The following is a 25,836-nucleotide window of genomic DNA, read 5'->3' on the forward strand; positions in this document are numbered from 1 at the left end:
CTCAGGGAGTATAGCTGAAATATGTAGGGAAGCATTTAGAACCTTTAGCTACATATGTTATAATAAAAAAGCTATAATTTAATGAATAAGCATCTACTCCAAGAGGTTAGAAAAAAGATCAGCAAAGAGAAATATATTTTTACCATGCTTTCATAGGCATATCTTTTTAAGAACTTGTTGCTGTTTTATAGAAAAAATAATTTTTGTGTACTAGTTTTATATTCTTTTATATCCAAGATATTTGCTAATTCCTTTAAATTTATTTTTATTTATGTATGTGTTTGAGCATATGCACATAGGTACCTGAGGAAGCCAGGTGGTTATGAGCTATCCATTGTGGCTGCTGGGAAGCAAACTCTTGGCCCACTGAAAGAGCAGCAAGCACTCTTAACAACTGGGCTATCTTTGCAGCTCCACTAATTCCCTTTGAACTCCGTGAATTCATTTGCATTTCCTTTGGATTCCTCTACATGCACAGTCATATTGCCTATGTATAAAAGTTGTTCTTTTTAATCACTCTCCTTTACTCCCTCCCCTCTCTCTAGCACTCTCATGACCCTTGCCCCAATCATCTCTATTTGGCCATTCTGCACTGATGAATCACTATCTTTCCTGACCACAAAGTTTCAATGCTGCAACATTAAGTGCTGTGTTTGCTGAAGATTTTTTGTTCTGTACTACAAAGTATCAGTAAACACAACCTCTGGGGCAAATCAGGTGGCTGCATATTTTTATAGACCAAGAACTAGGATGAATTTTATAAATTTTAATTGTTGAAAATCATAAAAGAGTCAAATTTTGAAACACAAGAAAATACACAAAGTTCAGATATCATGTCTATAAATAAAGTTTTATAGGAACACAGACTTATTTGTTTACACACCAACACAGAGGCAGATTTTAAAACAAATTTTACACTTTTTATTTGTGTGTATGAGCCCCATGACAGGTCAGAGGCATGCACAATACATTTAAGGTGTATGATCACAAACATGTTCCTAGTTGGTAGATACTAGTTCTTATAGTCTGAATTTGAAATTCCCCAGTACCTTACCTAGGAAATGATTTACTTACCTCACTGAACGATCATCACTTCCAGTCACAGCTAAAGGTTTAGTAGGATGAACAGCAAGTGCCCAGAGTTCACCTTCACAATGCCCTTGCATAATTAGGAAAGGTTTATTTCTTTCATGCACAACAATTTCAAAAATTTCACTGTCCTGTGTTCCAACTAAAATGTGGTCACCTCTCCAACAAACACTCCTCACAGATAAACCTGGTAAGAAGCACATTTAATATCAATATTGTAAATGTCAATGCCACAGTAGTAAAAAGCAGTCCTAATTGGAAATTAATTTTCATATCTTTTATATCTTGGCTGTAAGACAGAGTACGAAAGTCTGGGTATACATGCCCGTTGTCTTGAATTGTTTATATTTCCATATGAAACAATAGATGTCTTTTTTCGTATACCTAATTTCTACCCATCCTTTAGGTACACTTTTCCTTCTCCTTTGCCCCACAATTCCAAGAGTCAGACTGTGTTTGTAATTGAGCTCTCACAAGCCCTTAAAATGGGCAAGCACTCAGGACCTGCCTTTAGAGAAGTCCATTGTGAGTTTTCAGTTCATTTCATTTCTAAATCAACAGATTGAAGGAAAGACAATATTCACTTTGACTTTTTCTGCATTTTCCACAGTTCCTGCTGGGACCTTATGAAAGAAAATTTTTTTTATTTATATAACATTGCCAATATAAAGACACTATATATCCCATAATATCCTCTTGAGAATGAAATAAAAAAGAATGACATTATTTTGTAAGCTTCATAATAATGCTCATCAAAACTAATGAAAACAGAATAATGGCTACCATCTAAAAGCTTACTATGTACTGAACATTCTAAATAATTAACATGTATTAATTCATTTAATACTAGGAGATATTTGTAGTGGCCTTAAATTACAGATGAGGCTAAACAATTAGACCAGAGTTATACATCTCTCTAGTGACACAATATTATTTAAATAATATTTTAAGTAAATATTATCTAAATATGTTATTTCCAATCTTAGTCTTATAATTCAATGACATATTAGTTACTAATATGTTACTATTATGTTACACTGAGAATCTATTCTATTATGTCTTTTTTAAGTCCCCTAATTACTGAAAAAGTAAATTCTGATTAAAGAAAATTGACTTCAACCATTATTATCAGAAGTTTACCAATTCCCAATATATTTTGGTTGTGCAATTATTTGGCAAATAGTTTTATTTAGCATTGTAGTAGTAAAATATTTTCAAAATCCACAGTTAAAAAAGTAAATGTCTATCAGATATCTCTGTTGGTCTCATTACAGCAGACATTAGACACACAAAAGATCCTTTGTCATGATGGTAAGCACAACTATCAACAAAAGTCCTCCAGGTGGAATATATAAAAATGTGTGTGTGTGTGCTAGAAGACAACCATTGGTTCATTCACAATATGCTTAGAGTAAAACATTCAGTTTATTATTACCTTTGTATCCCTGTTCTGTTTCCCTGAGGTCAATCACAGTAATTGGTTTAAAAGTTAAATCCCAAAGACGAATACAGCCATCTCTGCCACCAGTAGCAAAGCCTTCTTCACAAGCATTCATACTAAAAATTCCCGCCTAGGTGAAGGCAGAAAACAACTTAGCAACATAAACTTCTTAAGAACACCGACTAGGCCTGGCGGTGGTGGCGCACACCTTTAATCCCAGCACTTGGGAGCCAGAGGCAGGTGAATCTCTAGTTCAAGCCCAGCCTGGTCTACAGAGCAAGTTCCAGGACAGCCAGGGCTACACAGAGAAACCCTGTTTCGGGGCAGGGGAACATCTACTAAATAAAGGTAAAAAACCACTCAGCAATATTTTCTTCTAAAACATAAATAAATAAACATGCCAAAACACACCGAAAATATAACACATCATTAGAAAGTCAATATGTAACTAAGGCATAATCTAGTGATATGTACATAACACAAAAAAGTTAAACATTATACTGTATATAAAATGAATTCTAGAAGACAAAACTCTAAATGTAATAAATAAGTGTAAAAAATCACAGTACTCATGTGATTGAGTTATAGACCTTTTCATACATGATAAAGAAAACTATAAACCATAAAGGAAGAACTTTTCCTTTTCTGTGCATGTATGTGCAGTCCTAGGATTGAACCCAGGACACTACAACACTGGATGAACATTCTATCCCTGAGCTACATCCCTGGCCCTTAGCTGCAATGCACACATTGAAATACTACATATCTCTAATATACAAATGAACAAAAAAACCTTAATACAACCAACCAAACAAGAGGGAAAGACAAAAAGGGTGATTAATAAAAAGTGACAATTCAAAGTTAACATTTTTCTTCTAGAAGATAAGCAAAAATTTACACTTTATATTCTATATTGAAAAAATAGGGGGAAAAACTAGTGTTTTTTATATACTAGAGGTTGTCATATGAATTACCACACCTTTTGTGAAAAAAAAAATATTTTTGTTTCCAGACACTTTGTTTACAGCAAGTCAGTTGGTTCTTTAGCACATCAGCACTTTTCATAATCTCTCCATGCTAACTAACCCCCTTCACTGTTTGAGGAGACATGATTCAACTGATGAATAGCTTGAATTTAAAACCACACAAAAGTTGTAACAATACAGTTTTCTGACTTAATTTTATGACAATATCACAAATTAAAAAAAAAAATCCCAATGGCTAGAAAGATGGCTCAGTGGTTAAGATGTTTGACTGGTCTTCCAGAGGACCTAGGTTCAATTCCTAGTAGCCACATGGACGCTCACAACAGTGTGTAACTCCTGTGTCAGGGGATCCTATACCCTCTTCTGGCCTCCAAAGGTACCAAGCACACACACATGGTGCACAGATACACACAAGCAAAACACTCACATGCACAAAGTAAATAAAAAATAACTTAATCAATTGAAAATATTAAATCCTTTCTTTCCTGGCTTAATGAGACTATGGCTTTTTTTTTTTTTTTTTCCTACATGTTCCCAACTTGTCTACTGGTTAAGTTGGCCCTAACAACACTGGCTTTATTTTACTAAAGCTAATCTAGAAAACTCTATGGCTAAAGTCAACAAACTCTACTCACCACTAGTCTGACACTGTTACAGCAATGGTTTTAGCAAGATGATAATTATGCTAAGTTAATAAATATGTATGAGTCTAATTACATGGTTCTTAATTGAAGTCTTAAAAACAAACTGTTAAAATAGCATTTTTCAAGAAACTGAACTAACTGGCAACAGGCTATATTACATAGCTTGTTCTAAGAAAGTTAAGTGGTAAACATGTAAAAGTCTTTACAATATTAATACATATACTTACAGTATGGGCTCCTTGTATTGTTCGTATAAGATTGATTCCTTTCCAAACATATATATCCCCATTGAGTGCACCAGAATATGTTAATTCATCCCGAGCGCAGGCTAGGCACAATATTGTCTGCAGATCACCTGTTTTACCAAAAACTCCTCGTTTGGGGGTCAGAGCATTTCCACACAAACTCCAGAACTAAAATGTATACAGTATAAACATATTACCAAATAATGCTTATAAAACCAAGTAAAATAGTTTCAGTAATTCGGTGCTATACTATGGCAGCAGACTAGAAATTACCTAAAGTAGTTTCCTTATGGTAAAATAACATTCAGAGTTCACATGCTCATTCTAATGCTGACACAAGCTGTTAGAACAGATTAGTCACTAGTTTCAGTCTTTATCTGTAAGAGGCAGGAATCTGAGCTAACATTTTCTTTAAAGCTTATTTAAGTGGGGAGAGGGATGGGAGTGGAGGGCAAAGGAATAGGTGGGGGAGGATTAACTAATTTGAAGGAGGTAAAAAGCCATATGGAAACCTACTATTTTATGGGTCTTTTAAGTGTGTGTGTGTTTTCATAAAAGAATTAAATGGGAGTTACCCTACAAAAAGGATAATGCTCCTCATAGATGGCACAGGATGCCAAATAAAAAGACCAGTGCCAAGAATAATTGTTCTCAAGCTGTTAGTGTATTAGTGTAATGTGTCCTAGATACTCCTAAACAATATAGGCTACTTCCACCACTTCTGGTTGCCCACCAGAACTTGATGGCAAGACCCTATTGCTGGACACAGATCCCAGAGTAATCAGGTTAGAACTAACCAGAAAGATTTTTCCCTGCTTGCTACCTTTCATGGCATCAGAAAGTGTTGCACAACTGGTTGGGAGGAAAAAGCCACCTAACAGTCTTACCCTGAGGTGAACCCCATGATTATAATAATGACCAGCATGCCTTGGTCATGCCGTGAGTGCAATAGTGTCATGGGTGTTATGGAGTTAACCAACCACTTTCTAAGTGAGAGGAGTTGGAGTGATGGAGAATAAATCTGGGAGAAGTTAGGGAGAGGAGTGAGAGTGAACATGATCAAGATACACTGTGGTATATCTACATAAAATTCTCAAAGAACTAATAAAAAGAATCTTATATTTCAATAAGGCTCTGTTGTTGTTTTCTTTTTCTTTTCTTTTTTCTTTTTGTTTTCAGAGCTTTATTTGGAGGGAAAGGAGGAGGGAGGGGAAAGAAGAGAGCCAGGCCTGGAGAGAGATAAAGATGGTGGGGGAGCACAGCAGAGAGGGAGAGCAGAGAAGTTATTGGGTTTTTTAAAAATCTACATGCAATTTGGGTTAAAAGTTGAGAGTGAATTAGGAATGAAACCAAAGACAAAGCCTGGGAATACAGCTCAGTAGAAGGTAATTTGCCTAGTGTGTGCAAGGCCCTGGCTTCAATCTCCAGTGCAGAAAGGCAGAGAAAATCTTATGTCAAATCTGATACCAACAATTAAGGTCAGGAAGAGGAGAAAAGGGAAGAATATATGTTGTTTTCATGGGTAGTCTCAAGATGAGTGACAGCTTTGTTTGTAAAGCTTAAAAATAAGATACCCACTAGAAACGACTAGTTCATCCTTGGGAGAAGATAGATTCAAGCATGAGTCGTCACAGCCAGCTTTGTTTTCTTATACAGTGTTCAACAAATGTTCATCCTTTGCACAGAGAAAACAATCTGAATGTGGCAGGGCAGGGATCTACACATAAAATAGTTCTAAATAAAGAAATTGGGTCCCTAGAATATTATTTTATAAAAATTAAATTACCACTGGGTGGTGGTGGTGGTGGTGGTGGTGGTGGTGGTGGTGGTGGTGGTGGTGGTGGTGGTGCACACCTTTAATCCCAGCACTCAGGAGGCAGAGGCAGTCAGACCTCTGTGAGTTCAAGGCCAGCTTGAGCTACAGAGTGAGTTCCAGGAAAGGTGCAAAACTACACAGAGAAACCCTGTCTCAGGGGAAGAAAAGGAAAAAAAAAAGAAGTAAATTACCATTTAATGTAATTTTAATATTATATCCTTAAATTTTAAAGTCTCAAGCCTCACAGAACTAAAACTCATGATACTTATCCAGTCACATAACTAATGAGTACTTTAATGTGTGAAAATTTATAACTTCTAAACCTAAAAGCACCATCCATAATTTATATTCACAAGAATAGTTGGTCTTGCTCTTTTACCCAGTCCCAATTTGATGCTATTATTTTCTTCCTGCTCAGTGATTCTTAATTTTGACTTCAAATTAGAATCACCTGGGGAGATTTACAATTCCTGAACACCCACTGAGATGAAATGAAATACAGTCTTTGAGGAATGAAGTCTAGGCTTCCAAATGCTTTTGAGACTCAGCAGGAGCTAGCCTTTCTGTCCTAGAATCCAGATCAGTACTGTCAAATAGAATCTCAGTGAAATGGAAATTTCTTTCCCCCTTCTCTACACATATGTGTGTATATATGGATAAATATATATTGTAATACACACACACATACACACACACACATATATATATATGATTTCCAAAATGATAAACTCCAGAAACATGTGGTTTTTGAAGTGTGGCTAATAACTGAAGAAATGGATTTTAAATTTCATCTCATTTGAGTTTGAATTCCTGCATGTCCTAGTGACTACTGTACTAGGCAGTGCAATTTTAAATCATCTTTGGCACTTCGTTTCCTCGAATGTACTGCTGGCACACAAATACCACCTTACTACTCATTGTCACTACCAAAGGAAAAGAAATGTAATTCATAATATAGTTTGGTCTCAGCACATTAGCTCTTAAAAAACTGAAAATAAAAAGTTTTAGCTGTAGAGAATTCTGGAAATGGAAAATCTAGGTAAGCACAGACTCAACACCAAAACAATACAAGAGATAGAAGATAGAATGTCAGGCATTGAAGATACGATAGAATAAAAAGATACATTGGTCAGAGAAAATGCTAAATCTAAAAAATTCCTGACACAAAACATCCAGGAAATCTGGGGCACTATGATGGAAAGATTACCCATGCTCATGGATCAGTAGGATTAGCATAGTAAAAGCAGTCATCCTACCAAAAGCAATCTACAGATTGAACCCAATTCCATCAAAATTCCAGCACAATTCTTTATAGACCTGGAATGAACAATATTCAACTTCATATGGGAAAAACAAACAAACAAAAACAATATAGCTACAATAATCCTATATGATAAAAGAACTCCCAAAGGTATCATCATCCCTGATTTCAAGCTTTACTACAGAGTTATAGTAATAAAAACCATATGGTATTGGCATAAAAGCAGAAAGGTTGATCAATGGAATTGAATAGAAGACTCAGACATAAATCCACATACTTATGAACATTTTTTACAAAGAAGCATCTTCAACAAATGGTGCTGGTCTAACTAGATGTCAACATATAGAAGAATGCAAATAGATCCATATTTATCACCCTGCACAAAACTTGAGTCCAAATGGATCAAAGACCTCAACATAAAACCAGATACACTGAACCTGACAGAAGAGAAAAGGGGAAATAGCCTTGAACACATTGGCACAGTAGATGACTTCTTGAACAGAACACCAATAGTGTAGGCACTAAGATCAACAATTAATAAATGGGACCTCATGAAACTGAAAAGCTTCTGTAAGGCAAAGGACACCATCAATAGGATAAAATGGCATCCTACAAAATGGGAAAAATTTCACCACCTCCACATCTGACAGAGGACTAATATCCAAAATATCTAAGAACTCAAAAAATTAGACATAAACAAATCAAATAATCCAATTAAAAATGGGGTACAGATCTAAACAGAAAATTCTCAACAGAGGAATCTCAAATAGCCAAGAAACACTTAAGGAAATGTTCAACATTTTTAGCCATCAGGGAAATGCAAATCAAAAACAACTCTGAGATTCCATCTTACACCTGTAAGAATGGCTAAGATCAAAAACACAAGTGACAGGTCTTGCTGGAGAGGATATAAAGTAAGGGGAGTACTTCTCCATTGCTGGCAGGAGTGCAAACTTGTACAGCCACTTTGGAAACCAATATGGTGGTTTCTCAGACAACTGGGAATCAATCTACCTCAAGACCCAGTTATATTACTCTTGGGCATATATCCAAAGGATGCACTATCATACCACAAGGACACTTGTTCAACTATGTTCATACTGGCTTTATTCACAATAACCAGAAACAACCTAGATATCTCACACCTGAAGAATGGATAAAGAAAATGCGGTACATTTACACAATGGAGTATTACTCATCTGTTAAAAATTCACAGGCAAATGGGTGGAACTAGAAAAAATCATCCTGAGTGAGGTAACCCAGACCAGAAAGAAAAACATGCATGTGCTGACTTATAAATGGACATTAGCTGTAAAGGACACCATGCTGCAGTTCCCAGGCCCAGAAAGCCTAAATAACATGGAGGGTTGCGGGGGCAGGGGGCAGCACACTGATCTCCCTGGGAAGGGGAAATGGAATAGATTTTACAGGCTGACTGGAGGCAGGTGGGGATGGGAACATAAGGGATCAGGTGTTGGGGGGTTAGACATGAAGGGAGAGAGCACTGGGAGAGATGACTGGAATTGGGGAGCATTTCAGAGTGAGGTAGAAATCTAGTGCAGTGGAAACTCCCTGGAATCTATGATGGTGATCCTAGGGAAGACTTCTAGTAATGGGGGATATGGAGCCTAAACCAACCATCTTCTATAATCAAGCAAGGCCTCCAGTAGAGGTACTGGGATACCAATCCAGCCATAAAACCTTCAACCTACAATTTGTCCTGCCTGCAAGATGTGCTGGGGTAAAAGTGGTGCAGAACTTGTGGGAGTGGCCAACCAATAACTAGTCCAACTTGAGACCCATACCACAAGAGGAAGCCCACACCTGAAACTGCCTGGAAGGCCAGGAACCAGGGGCTGGATAGCCCAGAGACCTAGGATAGAACCAAACATGACTGGCACGCACACACACACCCCGCCCCCACACACAGGGTCAATGAAATGATTATTAATGATATTCTGCTATACTCATAGACTGGAGCCTAGCACAATGGTCATCAGAGAAGCCTCATCCAGCAACTGATGGGAGTCAATGCAGAGACCCACAGCCAAACATTAGGCAGAGCTCAGGGAATGCTGAGGAAGAGGGACAGGAAGGATTGCAGGAGCCAGAGGGGTAAAGGACACCAGAGAACACAGTCCACAGAACTAACTAACCAGGGCTCATAGGGGTTCACAGGGATAAGAGCAACAATCGGGGAGCCTGTATGTGTCTGACCTAGGCCCTCTGCATGTATGTTACAGTTGTATAGCTTGGTGTTCTTGTAGGACTCCTAACAGCAGGAGTGGGAGCTGTTTCTGACTCACTAGCCTGCTTTTAGGACCCTTTTCCTTCAACTGGGTTGCCCTATCCAGCCTTGATATGAGGGGATGTGCCTAGTCTAATTGTAACTTGTGATGTCATGTTTGGTTGATCTCCCTGGGAGGCCTGCTCTTTCCTGAAGGGAAATGGAAGAGGAGTGGATCTGGAGGAGAGCAGATGTAGGGGAGGAACTGGAAGAAGGAAGGACCGGGAGGAGGGAGGAAGGGGAAACTGTGGATGGGATATAATATATGAGAGAAAAATAAATAAATTAATTTTTTAAAAGTCTTAGCATTATTTACAACATAAATCAATCATCAGTAAGATCTCTTTATTATTAATTTGCCAACTACTTATTAGACATTTTTAACATGTCTAATAAGTTAGTGTATATATACATATATATATAAAATATTGTATCAAGAATCATCTTAGATAAAAAGACAAAATATCTATCTTCACAGTGCTTAAAATATATGCCTAAAGCCTTGGGAGCAAGTGGAGGAAGGCAAACAGATAAGAATGTCAGAACACAGATGCTTACTCACTAAGAATTAACTGTTTCAGGAGCAATTATATAAGACGGTAGAAGAGAAACAAGTATTCAGCATTTGCACCAGTGATTTAAAACTAACTATAAACATAATGTATGGTTGTCATCTCTTGGAGGTCTGTTCTTTTCTAATGAGAGACAGAAAGGGAGTGGATCTGGAGGGAGAGGGGGTGGGGAGGTACTGGGAGGAAGAACTCTAACCAGGATATATTGTATAAGAAAAGAAACTGTTTTCCGTTAAAAAAAAAAATAAAAATAAAAAAGGAGCATCACCACTGAGTTTATAGGCTTCAAAATCTAAATACAGAAAAACAAAATTTAGAGCTTTCACAAGCAAAAGCACAGTAACTATCAAGGTGGAAGTCCCTTCAAATAGCAACTATAGAAGAAGGAAGATAATCCTAGCTGGGTACTGTGAAAAGCATTTGAACATATGCTGCTTTTTAAATCATCAACTCTGAGGATGGTAAGAACTGTCATAGCTTCAAAATGTGGGAAAAAACCTGACCATGGTTAAATGACTCCCACAGGTTAAGTGACAGTAGTGGTATCCATGTTGCTTCTATGAGCTATCTCTGCAGATAAAAACCTCTTGTGTTTGATTTCCTATTTTTGCATCTTATTTTGCAAGTGAAATATGAAGAAACAAGATGAGCACAGTAGAGTCTATCTTGCTAGACTATGTCTCCTAATAGGGAGTGGCTCATTACTTCCCTTTAAAAACGTATACCCTTATAATGTCTCAAAATAACTATACATTAAGCACTTGCTAGACTAGACGTAAGTATTAAAACTTAACATTTTAAAACAAGTCTTGTTAGAATTCTGTAACTATCCTAAGTGGCTAATGATGTGATATATATGTAGCAACAGAACACATAAAATGACTGCTATAGAAGAATGAACCTTCTTGTACCTTGATATGTTTTACACCACAGCTGACAAGTTTATTTGGCTGGTACAAATCCCAAGATATATCAAATATCTGTAAATAAATCAAAATAATGGTTAGAATACTCGGCATCTCTTAAGAATCCTGCCCAAACAATGAATGGGGCTAAACCCTTACCTATCAGAAATTGTAGCAGTCTCATGCATTTCAAAGTCTTATAAGAAAAAAAGAACATGCATTTCAAAATCTTATAAGAAAAAAATAAGTGTGATAAGGAATAAAAGCAATTTTTTAGTTTTGACTAACTTTACAGAGCAACTAATAGAGTAAAATGTAACACATATATTTAATTTGAAAGACTACTTGGACCCAAGTAAGTAATGTGAACAGTTCAATAGGCATGGGGTAGATGCCTGAGAATTTTTACAGAGGCAAAATTCTAAATGGAATACTCATATACTGAGATATATAGAATACGTTCTACATATTTAATCGAAACTACTTTAATAAAAGATCCAAACATTCATTTCACAGCAATTTCTATCCTTTATTTTTTAACTTTCTCATTGTTTATAGGTAAAAAGAATGAATTTACACAGTCTTAAATTTTAGAGTTCCTATGCTTTTATCCATATCTAATATTCCAGATTTAATTAAAAACTTGATTACAAGGCCAGGCATGGTGGAGCATATCTTTAATCCCAGCACTGGGGATGGGGGGTGCAAAGCAGGCAGACCTCTGTGGATTTGAGGGCAGCCTGTTCTACATAGTGAGTTACAGTACACCAGGGCTACACAGAGACCCTGTTTTAAAAGCAACAAAAACAAACAACAAAAACCCAAAGAAACAAAATCCTGATTACAAAGTATTCCTTTTTTTGTTTGTTTGTTTGCTTGTTTCTTTTTTGAGACAGTGTTTCTCTGTGTAGCCCTGGTCCTCCTGGAACTCACTCTGTAGACCAGATTGTCCTTGAACTAACAGAGATACCCTGCCTCTGCCTTTGCCTCCTGAGTGCTGGGATTAAAGGCTTGCGCCACCACTGCCCAGCTACAAAGTATTCTTAACATTAATCTAATTTAATATATCTAAAACATATTTTTTTTCAGAAGTTTCCAAAATAAAAAATGTTAAGTCTCTAAACATTTATTTATTTATTTATTTATTTATTTATTTATTTATTTATTTATTTATTTATTACAGAGTTGGGATCAAACAGCCTTGGTCATGCTAGGCAAGTACTCTTCCACACAGCAACATTCCTAGCATAATTTTAAATTTACACAAGGAATGCATAGTTTTACATTTACACAAGCAAGATCACTTCCCCCTTAACTATAATACATATGCAACATACTGTTAACCAAACTAAACAGACCTATAATTTTAAAGTTGATATGTGAATAATTTATGTTTTCATATAGACAACTCTTCAAATAGTACAAATTAAATATCTGCAGTCCTTTAATAATTATTATATTTTAATAAAACTGTTTAAAAATGAAAAATTCATGATTTTTTAATGAGGCAAGCATGCAGATAAGCTTCAAACTAATGCTGTACACAGTGGATCATGTGTTTTACTCCTATGGTAGATCTGCAATCTCAGATTTATTAGATTTTTATTTATTTATGTGCATGTGTATAAAGGCACCTTAACTTGCTGAGCCATCAACAACCGAAGGCCCACAACCTAAGATTTTAGGGGTATTTACAATGGGGTCATTTTAACTTTACTGTAAGAGTTTTTATTAATATTTCATATATCATAAAGTTCCTCATTTAGCCAGGTGGAGATGGTGCACATCTTTAATCCCAGCACTTAGGAGGCAGAGGCAGGCTGGATCTCTGTGAGTTCAAGGCCAGCATGGTCTACAAAGTGAGTTCTAGGACAGGCACCAAAACTACACAGAGAAACCCTGTCTTGGAAAAACAAAAAACAAAACCCAAACAAAATTCTTCATTTAAAGTATACACACCCACGGTACTTAGTATGTTTACAGAATTGTTGAACTGTAACTATACTTGGTTTTTGAAAATTCTATCATCTATAAAATGCATTACACATTTCCCTTCCCACCCTTTCCTCTCCTCTATAACTACCAGTTTTTCACAAGGTGTACAAGTGTATTTACCTATGGCATGTGACAATGACAAGACACAGAAGAAAACCACTGCACTCTCTACCAGAATTTCCCTTCCCAGTGTTCATTAGAAAACCCAAAGGAGGTACTCACTCTGTCAGTATGACCAGGAGCCATGGACAACATTCTCCCCCTTTTCCAATCCCAAACACAAACTGCATTCTTTGAATCGAGTCCAACCGAAACCAAGCGCTGGATTTTGTCCAAGAAATTCGGGAGGGAATGAAAAGACAATTCAAATAACTACCACATTATAAATGGCAAATAAATTCTACTTATAACATCAAAACATATTTCAGGCACCGTTTCAGGCATATCAATGTATTCATCCCATTTATATTTGTACATCATTTAGTTTTTCCTATTAAGTAAAAAGAAAGACTGTTGGTTCTATGACTATCCAGGAAGCATCCTAATCAAACTCTAGCCACATGCTAAAACTTCTAGGGAAACTATACACATCTTTTAAATCACTGTTGCACTGTCGGAAAATGAAAAACTGACAACAAAACACAGGATCCTAGGTGAGAATCAGGGGGGAAGGATTCATTTACTATGAATGTGTCAAATGAAGCCTGGTTACCTCAGTTCTTTGGGTTTGTTTGTTTGTTTGTTTGTTTGTCTGTCTGTTTTACTGAGGGCTAAAGAAGAATAAGAGAGAAAGTCTAAGGAATCTATTCAAGATGGAGATTGGAACTGCAGCCTTTGACTAGAGGAATAAATTCCTCAGAACAGAGAACAACAAGAAGCAATTCCTTCTTTAAAAAAGGGGCAATTGTGGAAGAAAAAAAAAAATCTCCCTGAACATCGGAAAGCAGAATCAGCTTTCTTGTTGTTGTGTAACATAAGTTTACATTGGTCATGAACCTGAACCTGGAAATTCCTTTCAGAGAGTTTCTAAGGTCTGGTGTGTTTTTGAGAAATTTCAGTAGCATGGTACAGGGAATATAAATCCAATGTAGAGAAATGCAATTTTTAATCCATCCTTCAAAGAAATCCTACAGGTAGACATTCAAATAAAAATAAGCTACAGAGTAAAAACAAACCAGACATTCAAACACAGGGAAATGTAACCATAAGTGAAGATAAGCAAGTCCCAACAATTAACAAAATATATAACACTGGAATGAGATAAACAATATAAAATAAGCTTAACATATCCAGAAATAAAATTAAGGCTTCAAAACACCTTCATAAGGGCAAGGAATAATAAACTATAAAAAATATTCAAAGATATATAAAGAAACACAGGACTTCTTGAAGTGAAAGCTAGATGAAGCTTAAAAACTCAGTGAAAGAGTTCAATAAATTAGAAGAGATGAGAGGATACAGTTTGACAGGAGTTAATAAGACTGAAAAAAGGAACGAGGTAAGAAACATGGAAGATGGAATTCTAGCCAAGAAGGAACACCAGGGTCTGAACTTGACCACTGCTATGGCATACAGCAAACTGTACAAAAACATATGAAACAAACATTTTCACAGTAAGCAAGGCACTGTGATCATCAAAGAGGGAAGAAATAAAGTGAGTTCTACAACCGCTTAAGTTGAGAACTTAGAAGACAATTTCTACATTGTGGCACATAAAGGCAGAGTCCTTTAGCAACCAACAGATTTGTTTATTTCAACTGTCAAGAGCCTGGGGTTCAGAGGCCAAGATGGCTAGAATAGGCACAGATAAAGCTGAAGAAAATCTGTCTACAGGTGAGAGTTGAGAACACCATTCTTCCTGTGTATAGGGCAATAACCTTCAGACAATGAAAAGAAGAAATTCCAGAAAAAGAACAATTAATAGGGAACTAAAGGCAAACAGTTTTAAGAACATAAGTGGTCAGTACTATCTCAAATTCCCAATAGCTACAATGGAGGCATGTCTGTGAACTCCATGGGTTAATTAAAGGCCCCAGGACAGTCATACCTTAGCAGAGAAGTTAAAACAGTCACCCCAGAAGCAAAGTTACTATAGGTCTCCCCAACTTTCCACTGTAAAATGTTTAAAAATTGGCTTTTCACAAGGAATGAGAAATGTAATGGTCCATCAAACAATGTTCAAATGTTTTAAAGGGGCCAACATAATAAATTATTTTAAGAACTATATAACATACACAATATCCAGTATCTAACAAAAATTATTAGCGGATGAAGAAACAATTGTGGGAGGGTGTCAGTCAACAGAAATAAATCCAAAAATTATGAAGATATTTAAAATAAGAAGATGCTGTCTGTGAAAGTGAAAGTGCCAGGCTAGGGCGATGGTTCAGTAGGTAAAGTGATACTTGCATAGCATGAAGACCTGAGTTTGGTCCCCAGCACCACCCCAGAGAAAACAATCAGTGTATGGCAGTATACACCTGCTAACCCCATGCCAAGGAGGCAGAGAGGGAATCTCTGGGCTTTCTGGCTAGCTAGTCTAGCCAAATAAGTCAGCTCCAGGTTCAATGACAGGCCTTAACTCAAAAAATAAGATATCACTAGCTACAATAAAGACCATACGGGCCACAAAGCTTAAAATAATAACTACATGATGTTATAAAAATTTTACTAGCACTTGATTTGGCACACAAATCGACGGCAAGTTTGAACACCATGCTCTACTACATAGGAGAAATGGGCATTTACCTAAAAACCTCTCTGTACCTATTGTCCTTACCTGTTAAATGGAGATGATTAAAGTACTTCGTAAAGATAATATGGACATTAACATATCATATATAAAGGGTTAGAAGAGTATCTGCATATGGTTAATGTTGCATAAATGTTTGATATCTTCATCAACACTATTTACCATAAGCCATAATTAGCTTTACAAATCCATGTCCTCTGTTCAAATGAAAATGTCCCCTAGTGCCCAGTTAGAACTGCTTCACCTGGGGAGAATTATGATTTAAACTGAATGGGCTCAGATCTAGTATGCAGGGTTGTTTAGTTTCATTGTACATTCTGTAAGAATTAACAAATTTTACAAAGGTGAATTGATACATTTTATTTCAGTGCCAGCTCTGTGGGCTTTTCACAAAACTAGACTTAAAAATCACTTTATTCTTGGCTCATTCTAGAAATAAGCAGTTTGAACTCTACTTTATGTTTTTGTTAGAAAAAATTGTGGGCTGGAGAGATGCCACAGTGGGTGACATGCTTGCTGCATAAGCCTGAGGACGTGGGTTCACATGCCCAGCACCAACATTGAAAGCTGAGCACTCAGGCATGGATCTGTAACCTCAGTGCTGTGAGGCAGACATGGGTGGATCTGGGCTCTCCTTAGCTTAACAGTTGGCATAGCTGAAGACTTGGGCTCTAGGTTTAGTCAGAGACCCGCCTCAAAACATAAGGTGGCAGGAACAGTAGAGGAAGACTTCCCAGTGTTGACTTCTGGCATCTACAAGTGCCTGGACAGGCACGTATATCTGCACACACATGCACATGTGCACATACACGCATGCACAAACACAAACACGATTTTTAAGAGAATGAACACTACGGTTTTATAATATGAGGGGTTTTTTTTTAGATAAATTATAGGGTAAGTTAACCTCTACCTCCTTCCAACTGCTGTATGAAACCAGGCCCTGTTTATTACAGATTTCTATGAATAGACTTTTCAGGCCTTAATTATCCTCAAGAAGACAGGTTATTAGTATTAATATGTGTGTTCAGCTCACTTAGTAGAAAGTCTTAAGGAAAAGAACATTTAGCATTACTACCTGGTAGGAAACTCGCTAATTGGATAAATCCTAAATTATCACATATATGCTTTCAAATCTAGCAGAAAATGAAAATGTTAGACAATATTTCCTACTCAATAGCTTATAAGGAGTTATATAAATGGGTATATTTGCTCAAATATATTTTACAAATTATGACATTAAAATAATTTTCTTATCTTCAATTTCTAGTAGTTCCTTACATTAACTGTACTCTTCAAAGGATGAATTCCTTTTGATATATAAACAACTACTTCCTAAGTTAACATGTTTGGGAGGCAGTAAAGCATTGCTGTTAGAAGCATGAGCTTTGAAGTGTGAGACCTGGTTCCTGCTCTAGTTCCATTCACTAGCTGTTAACCTGGGACAAGTTATTTAACCTTTCTCAATCTCAGTTTCTTTTTCTGCAAAGTAGAGATAATAACAGAATCTATTTCATAGGGTTGTCATGAGGATTAAATGAAATAATGCAGGCTTAGGAAAAGGCCAGGCACATAGTATGTACTCCATATCTCTATGGTTTTCTAAGTTTAAATTTTAATAACATGCCCTCATGAAGACATGATGATAAAATACAAGTATCCATGATTTCTCATGGAACCTGCTCAAAGTAAGCACGGTAAAGGGCTTCCAAGCACTAAACACCATGGGAGGGACATCTCGGCAATGCAATATATACTATAAATACATCTAAGCAATGTGATATATTATAAATAAAGGGGAACTTTAAAAATGAAGACAAAATCATCTATATCTAAAGGATACTTAGACTTTTTCAGTTAAAAACATCTTAAATTTCAAAAAACCTTATGTGTAAAGGAATTTTAAGCTAGTTTTGTAGATTTGTTTAATAATGCTTTATACTCCTTTGGTGTAAGAAAGATATTCTTTCTTTTAAGAAGGAAAATGAAATTCTGATAAGACATAAAGGACTTGAAAGATACTAGCAAATATAGGAGACAAATTGAGTTTTCATAATTGCTAATCACCATGAAACTTAAAAGCACATTTTTCAGAGGCTCCAGTGAAGTCTTCACAGATTCCTTACCAGAAAGTCACTGCTGTAGGATATCTTTCTGTATGCTGTAAATATGTGTTGCTCTGATCGGTTAATAAATAAAGCTGCATTGGCCGTTTGGCAGGGCAGGATAAGGTTAGATAGATAAGGTGGTACATTCAAACTGAAGAGGAGAGGAAGGATAGAGTCGAGGAGATGCCAGCCTGCAGCCAAAGGAGCAACAAGATGCCAACAGACTGGTAACGCCACAGCCACATGGCAACATAAAGATCAATAGAAATGGGTTGAGTTAACTTATAATAGCTAGGTAACAAGAAGCCTGACCCATAGGCTATATAATTTGCCATTAATATTAAGCCTCTGAGTGATTATTTTATAAGTGGCTGCAGGACTGTGGGGCTGGGTGGGACCAGGGAAACATGGGACTGTGGGGCCGGGTAGGACCAGAGAAATTTACAGCTACAAGTCACAGACTGCAGGACTCAAAGGTGTTATGCCTTGGGGAAAATTATAAGGTATCTACTGACTATCATTTTCTCTAGGATACAACATACTACAATCTAGATCTAGAATCTAGATCCACAACAATAATAAAAAACAAGTAAATAAAATTTTCTGTATCTTAAAATTATTTTAAAATCTAATTTAAACTCAAAATATTTAACAACTACAAATTAACCATAGCACTTTAAAAATATGTTTTAGTCATAACAGCTTCTATACAGAACTACAAAAAGTCTTGGCTTGTTAGAGGATAATTTGGAAAGCAATCATCCAGTGAGGTGATAATTATGTCATTGTTTTAACCTTTGATTTTGTATAAAAGTAACTCATAGATATTGTCTCATTTTCAATAAAACATAATAACAAAAGAAAAACTTTAAAGTAACTGAAAATTAAAATATATACAGGTCTACTCACAGAAACTTAATTTTTCTAAGGTAACTTCCATATGCACTTCCTTAATAACCTTACTTGGAAAATAGTTACAGATAAGATTTTCTGTAACAACCAGGTAATACTCCATTGGATGAGAGTTTCTTTGGCTTTTAGAACATTTTGACTGAGAAAGTTCTTTGTAATGATGAAATCAATACCCCTTGTTGTTTTTATTTTTGTTAGCTATGTTATCCACCCATCTCATTTATACTTTATCACCTTTGGATAAACAAATACTTTTTTTTTTTTTTTTTTTTTTTTCAATTTTCTGTTAGCTTTGCCTTTCTACTCACTTGTAGTCAGCTGCTCGAACTCATAGAGATCCCTGCTCTGCTCCTGTGTGGATAAAGCGTCAAATACTTTTTAATCAATTGTTTTTCAATTCTATATTATAAATATAATGATTTCTTATAGCAAGTATTTAAAAACAAAAATTGATTTAAAAAAGGAGGAAAATTATCACATACCTGTCCATCTAAGTCGAATGCTAAACAAGCTATACCATGTGTATGAACATCCTTCAGAACAGACACGGTCTGAACAGTGTAAGAATCCCAAACACAGATGTAAGGTTCTTTCCCAACTTGTCCTGTTGCTACCAACACTCGCTCAGGATGCAGTGCAAGACTAAAAAATAAAGAATAAATAAGTAAACAATAAGACTTGAAAATTGCTTACCAAACTTTTATAGCGTTTGATATAGATATTTGTATTTACATCTAATATCAACATTAGACTTTGTTCATCTTAAATAATTGGTATTTATAAACAATTTCCATAAAAATTCTTGCTAAGAATACTTAATAATATACTTTATAAAGTTAATGATAAACTAATTAATTATAGCCTTCATAAACTCCATATAGTGTGCATAAACTTCTCAAGAAAAGAGATCTTAAAAAAGATCAACAGAATTACAGCAAATTTGTAGCAACCTATCTATCACATGCCATTTTTTCATTTGGTATTCATGTTGCAAGTCTTCTATGCTATCATACCATTCCTTTTATTGACTAATATTGGACTATATCTAGGGGTTGGCTCCATGTTTAAGCACTTGCCATGAGAACATGAAGACTGGAGCTCATACTCCTGGAGCCCACTAAATACCATGTGGACATGAGAGACCACTTGTAATTCCAACCTCGGAGAGCAGAGGATCCCCAAGGTAAGCTTGTTAACAAGAAATAGCTCTATCAGAGAGCTCTAGGTGTGACTGAGAGTCCTCGCCTCACCGAAGAAGGTACTAGGGCAATCGAGGATGATTCCCAGCATCAATCTCAGGCATGCACTCATACCTATAGGCACATGCACCCAAACATGTGCACCCACAAACATGTGCATGCAAATGTACATTGTTAACCATATTATACATACAATAAAATGGAAAAAATTGGCTAAATCTTAATGTCCAAAGTGACATTTGGTAACGCTTACACTGTAACAGTAATAAATTACAAATCTCATTATAAAAAACAGCAATGTGACATGGAATTTACACAAAGTGGTCAACAGATCTTTAAGGGTAAAACAAAAACCTAATAATTAGTAAGGTCTATGCACATACATCAGCAGAAGCTGAGAGAATCAAAACTTATAATAAAATAAACTACGAAGGTCCATGTAGATCAAGAACAAAAACAAGCTATCTCACTCCCAATTCCTCACTTCTTGTTTTCAACTACTTCTATTCATCCAATGTCTCTAACTGTGCTCTGCCTGACTTAACATCTTCAGAATCTTTTTTTTTTTTTTTTCTTCTTTTATTTTTCTTTTTTTTTATGCTTTTTTTTGTTAATCAAATAAATTTTATCTTAATGTATTAAATTTATTTTTTTTTTTTATCTTTTTTTTAATATTTTTTTAGATAACAATATTTGTAACAATACAACAGAAGCAGAGAACAACAATAAAATTCTACTTGATAAATGTCTCTACAAGTAAGTTTAAAATATCAGATTTGCCTTTTAAACACAGACATTGAAATGCATTTCCACAGCAGAGAACACACACACAATCAAGAAAATTCAGATTACAGAAGCACCAACAAGAGCAAATATCATAATAAACTTAAGGCAGTTATTCCTTCTAGACTGAAATCTAGAAGCCCGACTGCAAACCATTTTAAAAGGTCTAAATAGAAAAATCACAGCAGGTCTACGCTTGATAGAGTGTAATAGTCTCAAGATGGCAATGCTTCTTAAATTGATCTAAGATCAACAGAATCCCTCTCAAAGTACCAGTCATAATGAAATAAAAATAATATAGAAAATCGGATCCTTCAAATATTATTTGGGGGACTGTAAAATTATAGAGCCAGTTTGAACAACCGTTTAGCAGAGTTACTATAGGATGTGGCAATTCTATTTCTAGATACATTCCTAAAAGGAGTAAAAACATATGTCCACACAAGATTTGTACACAAATGTTGATGCCAAAATTATTCATAACAGCAAAAAGTGACAGCTCAAATGTTCATCCACTGAATGGAGAAAAAAGAAATAAAGTGCTAATAGCATGTTGCAACAGAGACGAACTCTGAATTTTAACACTACACGGAAAAAATATATACATAAGGGCCACACATTCTATGGATTCATTTACATGAAATGTCTGAAATAAGCAACACTTGTGTGACAGACTTTTCTTGGGGAAACACAACATACAAGCATCTATTCACCCCCAAAAAGGAACCCATGACAGACCAAAGTAAAGATCATGCCAATGCCCAACTTAGTGAACCCAAGTTTTTATTGGATCACTAACAAGAGTACGAGTAAGGAGTCACGTGGAACAAGGATGAGTGGAAAGCAGCTGCATCACTGAGAAGCCCACCCCAACACAGGTGACAACTCACAAAGGCTACAATCTTGGAGCTCTCTATACAGCTTGCAGCAGCAGTGGCCAGTCTGAGACTCTCCCCTGAGCTCAGCTAGTCAGTCTCCTCCTCCATCAGTCTTTCTCTCCTTTTTATACTCTGACAAGGGGCCTTCAAGAATCTTCCAAGTTTATGTTCCCCCAGACTTATGACTATTTATTTAAGTCTCATGAGCCTCCCCTTCCCTCCCAGAAGGAATGTTTCAATTCCGAGGGAAATGCCATACAACAAAGAACCATGCCATGTCCAGAAAAGGCATTAAACAGCACTCCTCCCTTTCCTCCAGTATCAATGGGTTCTCCAAAAGAGCCTATAACTTCCCTGGCCATGAGTTTTGACCATGTCTACAGTATCAGGCATGAACTCCCTCCTGTGGAGCAGGCCTCAAATCCAATCAAGAGGGTGGTTGGTTACCTCCATACATAGTGTGGAGTTTGAGTAAGAATGGCCCCTATAAGCAGGATCTAGCACTATAACAATGTCAAAGAGTTCCCCTTTTGTCACATCCATACCAGCATTTGTTGTCATTTATTTTTCTTGTTCTTCTTCTTTAATCTTAGCCATTTTGGATAGATAAAGATGGAATCTTAAAGTAGTTTTTTAAAATAATTTTATATTTTAAATTATAATATAAATGCATTATTTCCCTCCTATTCCTTTCTTTCTTCCAACCCCTCCAATGCACCCTCTTGTGCTCTCTCTCTCTCTCTCTCTCTCTCTCTCTCTCTCTCTCTCTCTCTCTCTTCTCTCTCTCTCTCTCTCTCTCTCTCTCTCCTCTCCTCTCCTCTCCTCTCCTCTCCTTCTCCTCTCCTCTCCTCTCAATTCATGGCCATTTTTCTTTGTTATTAAATATACTTCCTAAGTACATAAATACAACCTTCTCAGTCTGTATAATGTTGCCTATATGTATATGATCTCAGGGCTGACCACTTGGTATAGGATAACCAATTGGGAAGCTCTTCCCTGGGGAAAACCATTTCTCCCTCTCTTAGAATTTCCCAGTTTCCACAGTCCTCTGTCTAGGATTGAGACCCTGCAGGCTTTCCCCCTTCCATATTAGCATGCCCATTGATGCCATCCTTGTTCAAGTCTTGTGTAGGCAGCCACGCACATTGATAAGACTTCATAGGTACAGCCTCTCTGATATAGAAGCCCCCTTTTGAGTTGTTGGTCAGAGCTGTCTAAGAGACTCTCAAAACATTAGAGCCATTGTTGTTGTACTTGGTTGCCTCCTATAAATGGAAGGCAAGTCCCTACTTATACTTTGGACACAAAACCCAGAGGACCTGAGCTAGGTCTGACCTGGAAGCCTCCTTCATTAGTAATAGCTTTCATGGTACCAGAAGGCACTTGGAATGTTTCTAAGAGAGGCAAGCAACCAATAGTTCTACTTAGCTATGACAGCTATGAACCACAATAACCAGCATGGCAATAGTGGCACATATATGTTGGCAGTAACCAACAGCTCTCTAATTGGACTTAAGGTCTGTTCAACAAGAGGGAAGCCATGCATGGTAGTGAAAACTTACCATTGTTTTAATCTATATTTCACTGATGGCTAAGGATGTTGAACACCTTTTAAAGTGTTTAGTAGCCATTTGTATGTTTTTTTTTTCTTTTAATGCTCTGTTCAATTCCACAGCCCATTTTAGAAACTGAGTTGTTTTGTTTCCTTGGTGATTTAGTTTTATTGATGTTGTTGTTTAGTTATCTGTATATTCTAGATATTAATCCTCTATCAACTGTATAGCTAGTAAAGATTTTCTCCCATTCTATGGTCTGCCTCTTCTCTTGATGAACCATTTTCTTGTTGTAAACAAGTTGTTTTAGTTTCATGAGCTCTCATTTGTCGATTGTTGATCTTATTCCTAAACTACCCGAATCCTATTTAGAAAGTCCTTACCTATGCTGTAAGTGGAAGTGTACCTCCCTACTTAGTCATCTAGCAATTTTCGGGTATTAGTTCTTATATTAAGGTCCTTTATCCATTTGAAGCTGTGCTTTATGAAGATTGAAGGTGAGGATCTAGTCCCATTTTTCTGAATACTGAAATCTAGGTTGACCAGTGCCACTTGTTTAAGATGCCATCATTCCTCCAATGTGTGTTTTTGGCATCTCTGTCAAAGATCCAGTAGCCATAGCTATGCTGATCTGTATGTCTGGTTTTGGCCCAGTACAATGCTATTTCTATTACCATGTCTCTGTAATACAATTTAAAACTAGGTATAGTGATGCCTCCTTCAGTATTCTTTTTGTTCAAGATTGCTTTGGCTACTCTTTGTCTTTTGTACATCTGCACAAATGTTTTTTCCTATGTCCAGACCTTTTGATTGGGGTGCTCAAATCTGTAGAGTGCTCTTACTAGGATGACCATTATCACAATATTAACTCTGCCAATTCATGATCATGGGGTGTCTTTCCATCTTGTGAGATATTTCTCAGTTTCTTTCTTCAGTGTCTTAAAGTTATCATTGTAGAAGTCTTTCATTTCCTTGGTTAGGCTGGTTCCTAGAAAAGGGATTTTTTTTTTTTTTGGTTTATTTGTTTGTGTGGGTTTTTTGTTGTTTTGTTATTTTTTGGGTTTTGTGGGGGGGGTGTTTGTTTGTTTGTTTGTTTGTTGATGTATATCTGTGTGTGTATGTTGAATGGGATCATTTCCTTAATTTTTTTCAGTATGTTTGTATGTTCATCATCTGTATATAAGAAGGCTACTGATTATTATGTGTTAATTTTGTATTTTGTCACTTTGATAAAAGTATCTCTCAGTTCTAAAAGGTTTTTGGTGGAGTCTTTAGGATCTTTCATGTATAGAATGACCATCTGCAAACAAAGGGATACTTTGTCTTCTTTTTCCTACTTGTATTCCTTTTATTTCCTTCTCTTGTCTTATCACTCTAGCTAAAGCCTCAAGCACTGTACTGCTTGGATCAAGAATTTATTACTCACTACTTCTTTTGTAGTTAGCACATAATTCTATTAACCTCTTCTTCCCTCTATCATCACTCTTATCTTGTCTCTGTAATCTTCATTCAGGCCAGAATTATTCTTATACCAGGACTACTTCAGTAGTCTTCTGACCACTCACCTTTTCTTTATTGCTCCCTTTTATACTTCCCTCAATACAGCCAGAATGATTTTAAAAAACAAACAAGCAAAGACAAAATAAAAACTTTTATTTCATTTATTTTACTGGGAGTAGAGCAAGCAACAGAGTGTATGTGAAAACAAGAGGACAACTTTGTGAAGCCTGTTCTCTACTTCCACTGTCATGAGGGTTCTGGGGATCAAACTCAGGCCAGCAGGCTTGTATGGCAAGCACCTGTCTGTACCTGCTGAGCCATCTGAACGACCCCAGAGTAACCTTCCAAAGCAACATAAATTTGACCTTACCAGTCACTTGGTTAAAACTCTCTAACAGCTCCCCATTGATCTAGAATAAAATCCTATCTGGATGGAATCTCTCAGAATGTTCTCAAACCTTAACCTGCACCATTTTCCCTCTTGTTCACTCTAGCCACTACACCTTTCTGTCTCATAAAAAAAAGTGAAGAAAATTGTGCTTTTAAAGTTTTTGTCTAGAATGATCTCCAAAATCAATGCCTCGTTTATCCTTTAGGTCAAACGTATTTTGCGCTGAGAAGCTTTCTCTAAATACTCATGGTGATTTCAATAAATTCTATACATTATCCTAATGTATTTATAGGAATTATCAAGTATCTAAAATTACTATTGTATATATATGATCTAACTCTTCCCATTAAAATCTATATGCCATCCAAGAGGGCAGAGATTTTACACACACACACACACACACACACACACACACACACACACACAAATTTTTTTCCTTCATTTTGAACCCTAAGCATCTAAAGCAATGATCAGCACATGTAGTCATTCAATCAATATTTGTTAACTAGATTTCCAAAG

At 36.3% G+C, this 25,836-nt stretch overlaps 1 protein-coding gene across 8 annotated transcripts in view; it reads right to left on the reverse strand.

Annotated features, from left to right (window-relative positions):
* The window catches only part of Eml5 (EMAP like 5), a 109,600-nt gene that overhangs the window by 76,272 nt on the left and 7,492 nt on the right, over positions 1-25,836 (reverse strand). For all 8 annotated transcript variants that reach the window (XR_005092780.1, XR_005092781.1, XM_028886584.2 and 5 more), the window contains exons 2-7: positions 19,496-19,655; positions 13,464-13,562; positions 11,253-11,321; positions 4,388-4,573; positions 2,525-2,660; positions 1,075-1,276 (exon numbers count right to left, since the gene is read on the reverse strand). Coding sequence is in view for 6 of the 8 variants with exons in the window: in XM_028886584.2 (XP_028742417.1) it covers positions 1,075-1,276; positions 2,525-2,660; positions 4,388-4,573; positions 11,253-11,321; positions 13,464-13,562; positions 19,496-19,655 (852 nt within the window). In the remaining 2 variants the exon portion in view is untranslated. The remainder of the gene's footprint in view (positions 1-1,074; positions 1,277-2,524; positions 2,661-4,387; positions 4,574-11,252; positions 11,322-13,463; positions 13,563-19,495; positions 19,656-25,836) is intronic.

The sequence above is a fragment of the Peromyscus leucopus genome, chromosome 14 (assembly GCF_004664715.2).
Source record: "Peromyscus leucopus breed LL Stock chromosome 14, UCI_PerLeu_2.1, whole genome shotgun sequence".
NCBI lineage: Eukaryota > Metazoa > Chordata > Mammalia > Rodentia > Cricetidae > Peromyscus > Peromyscus leucopus.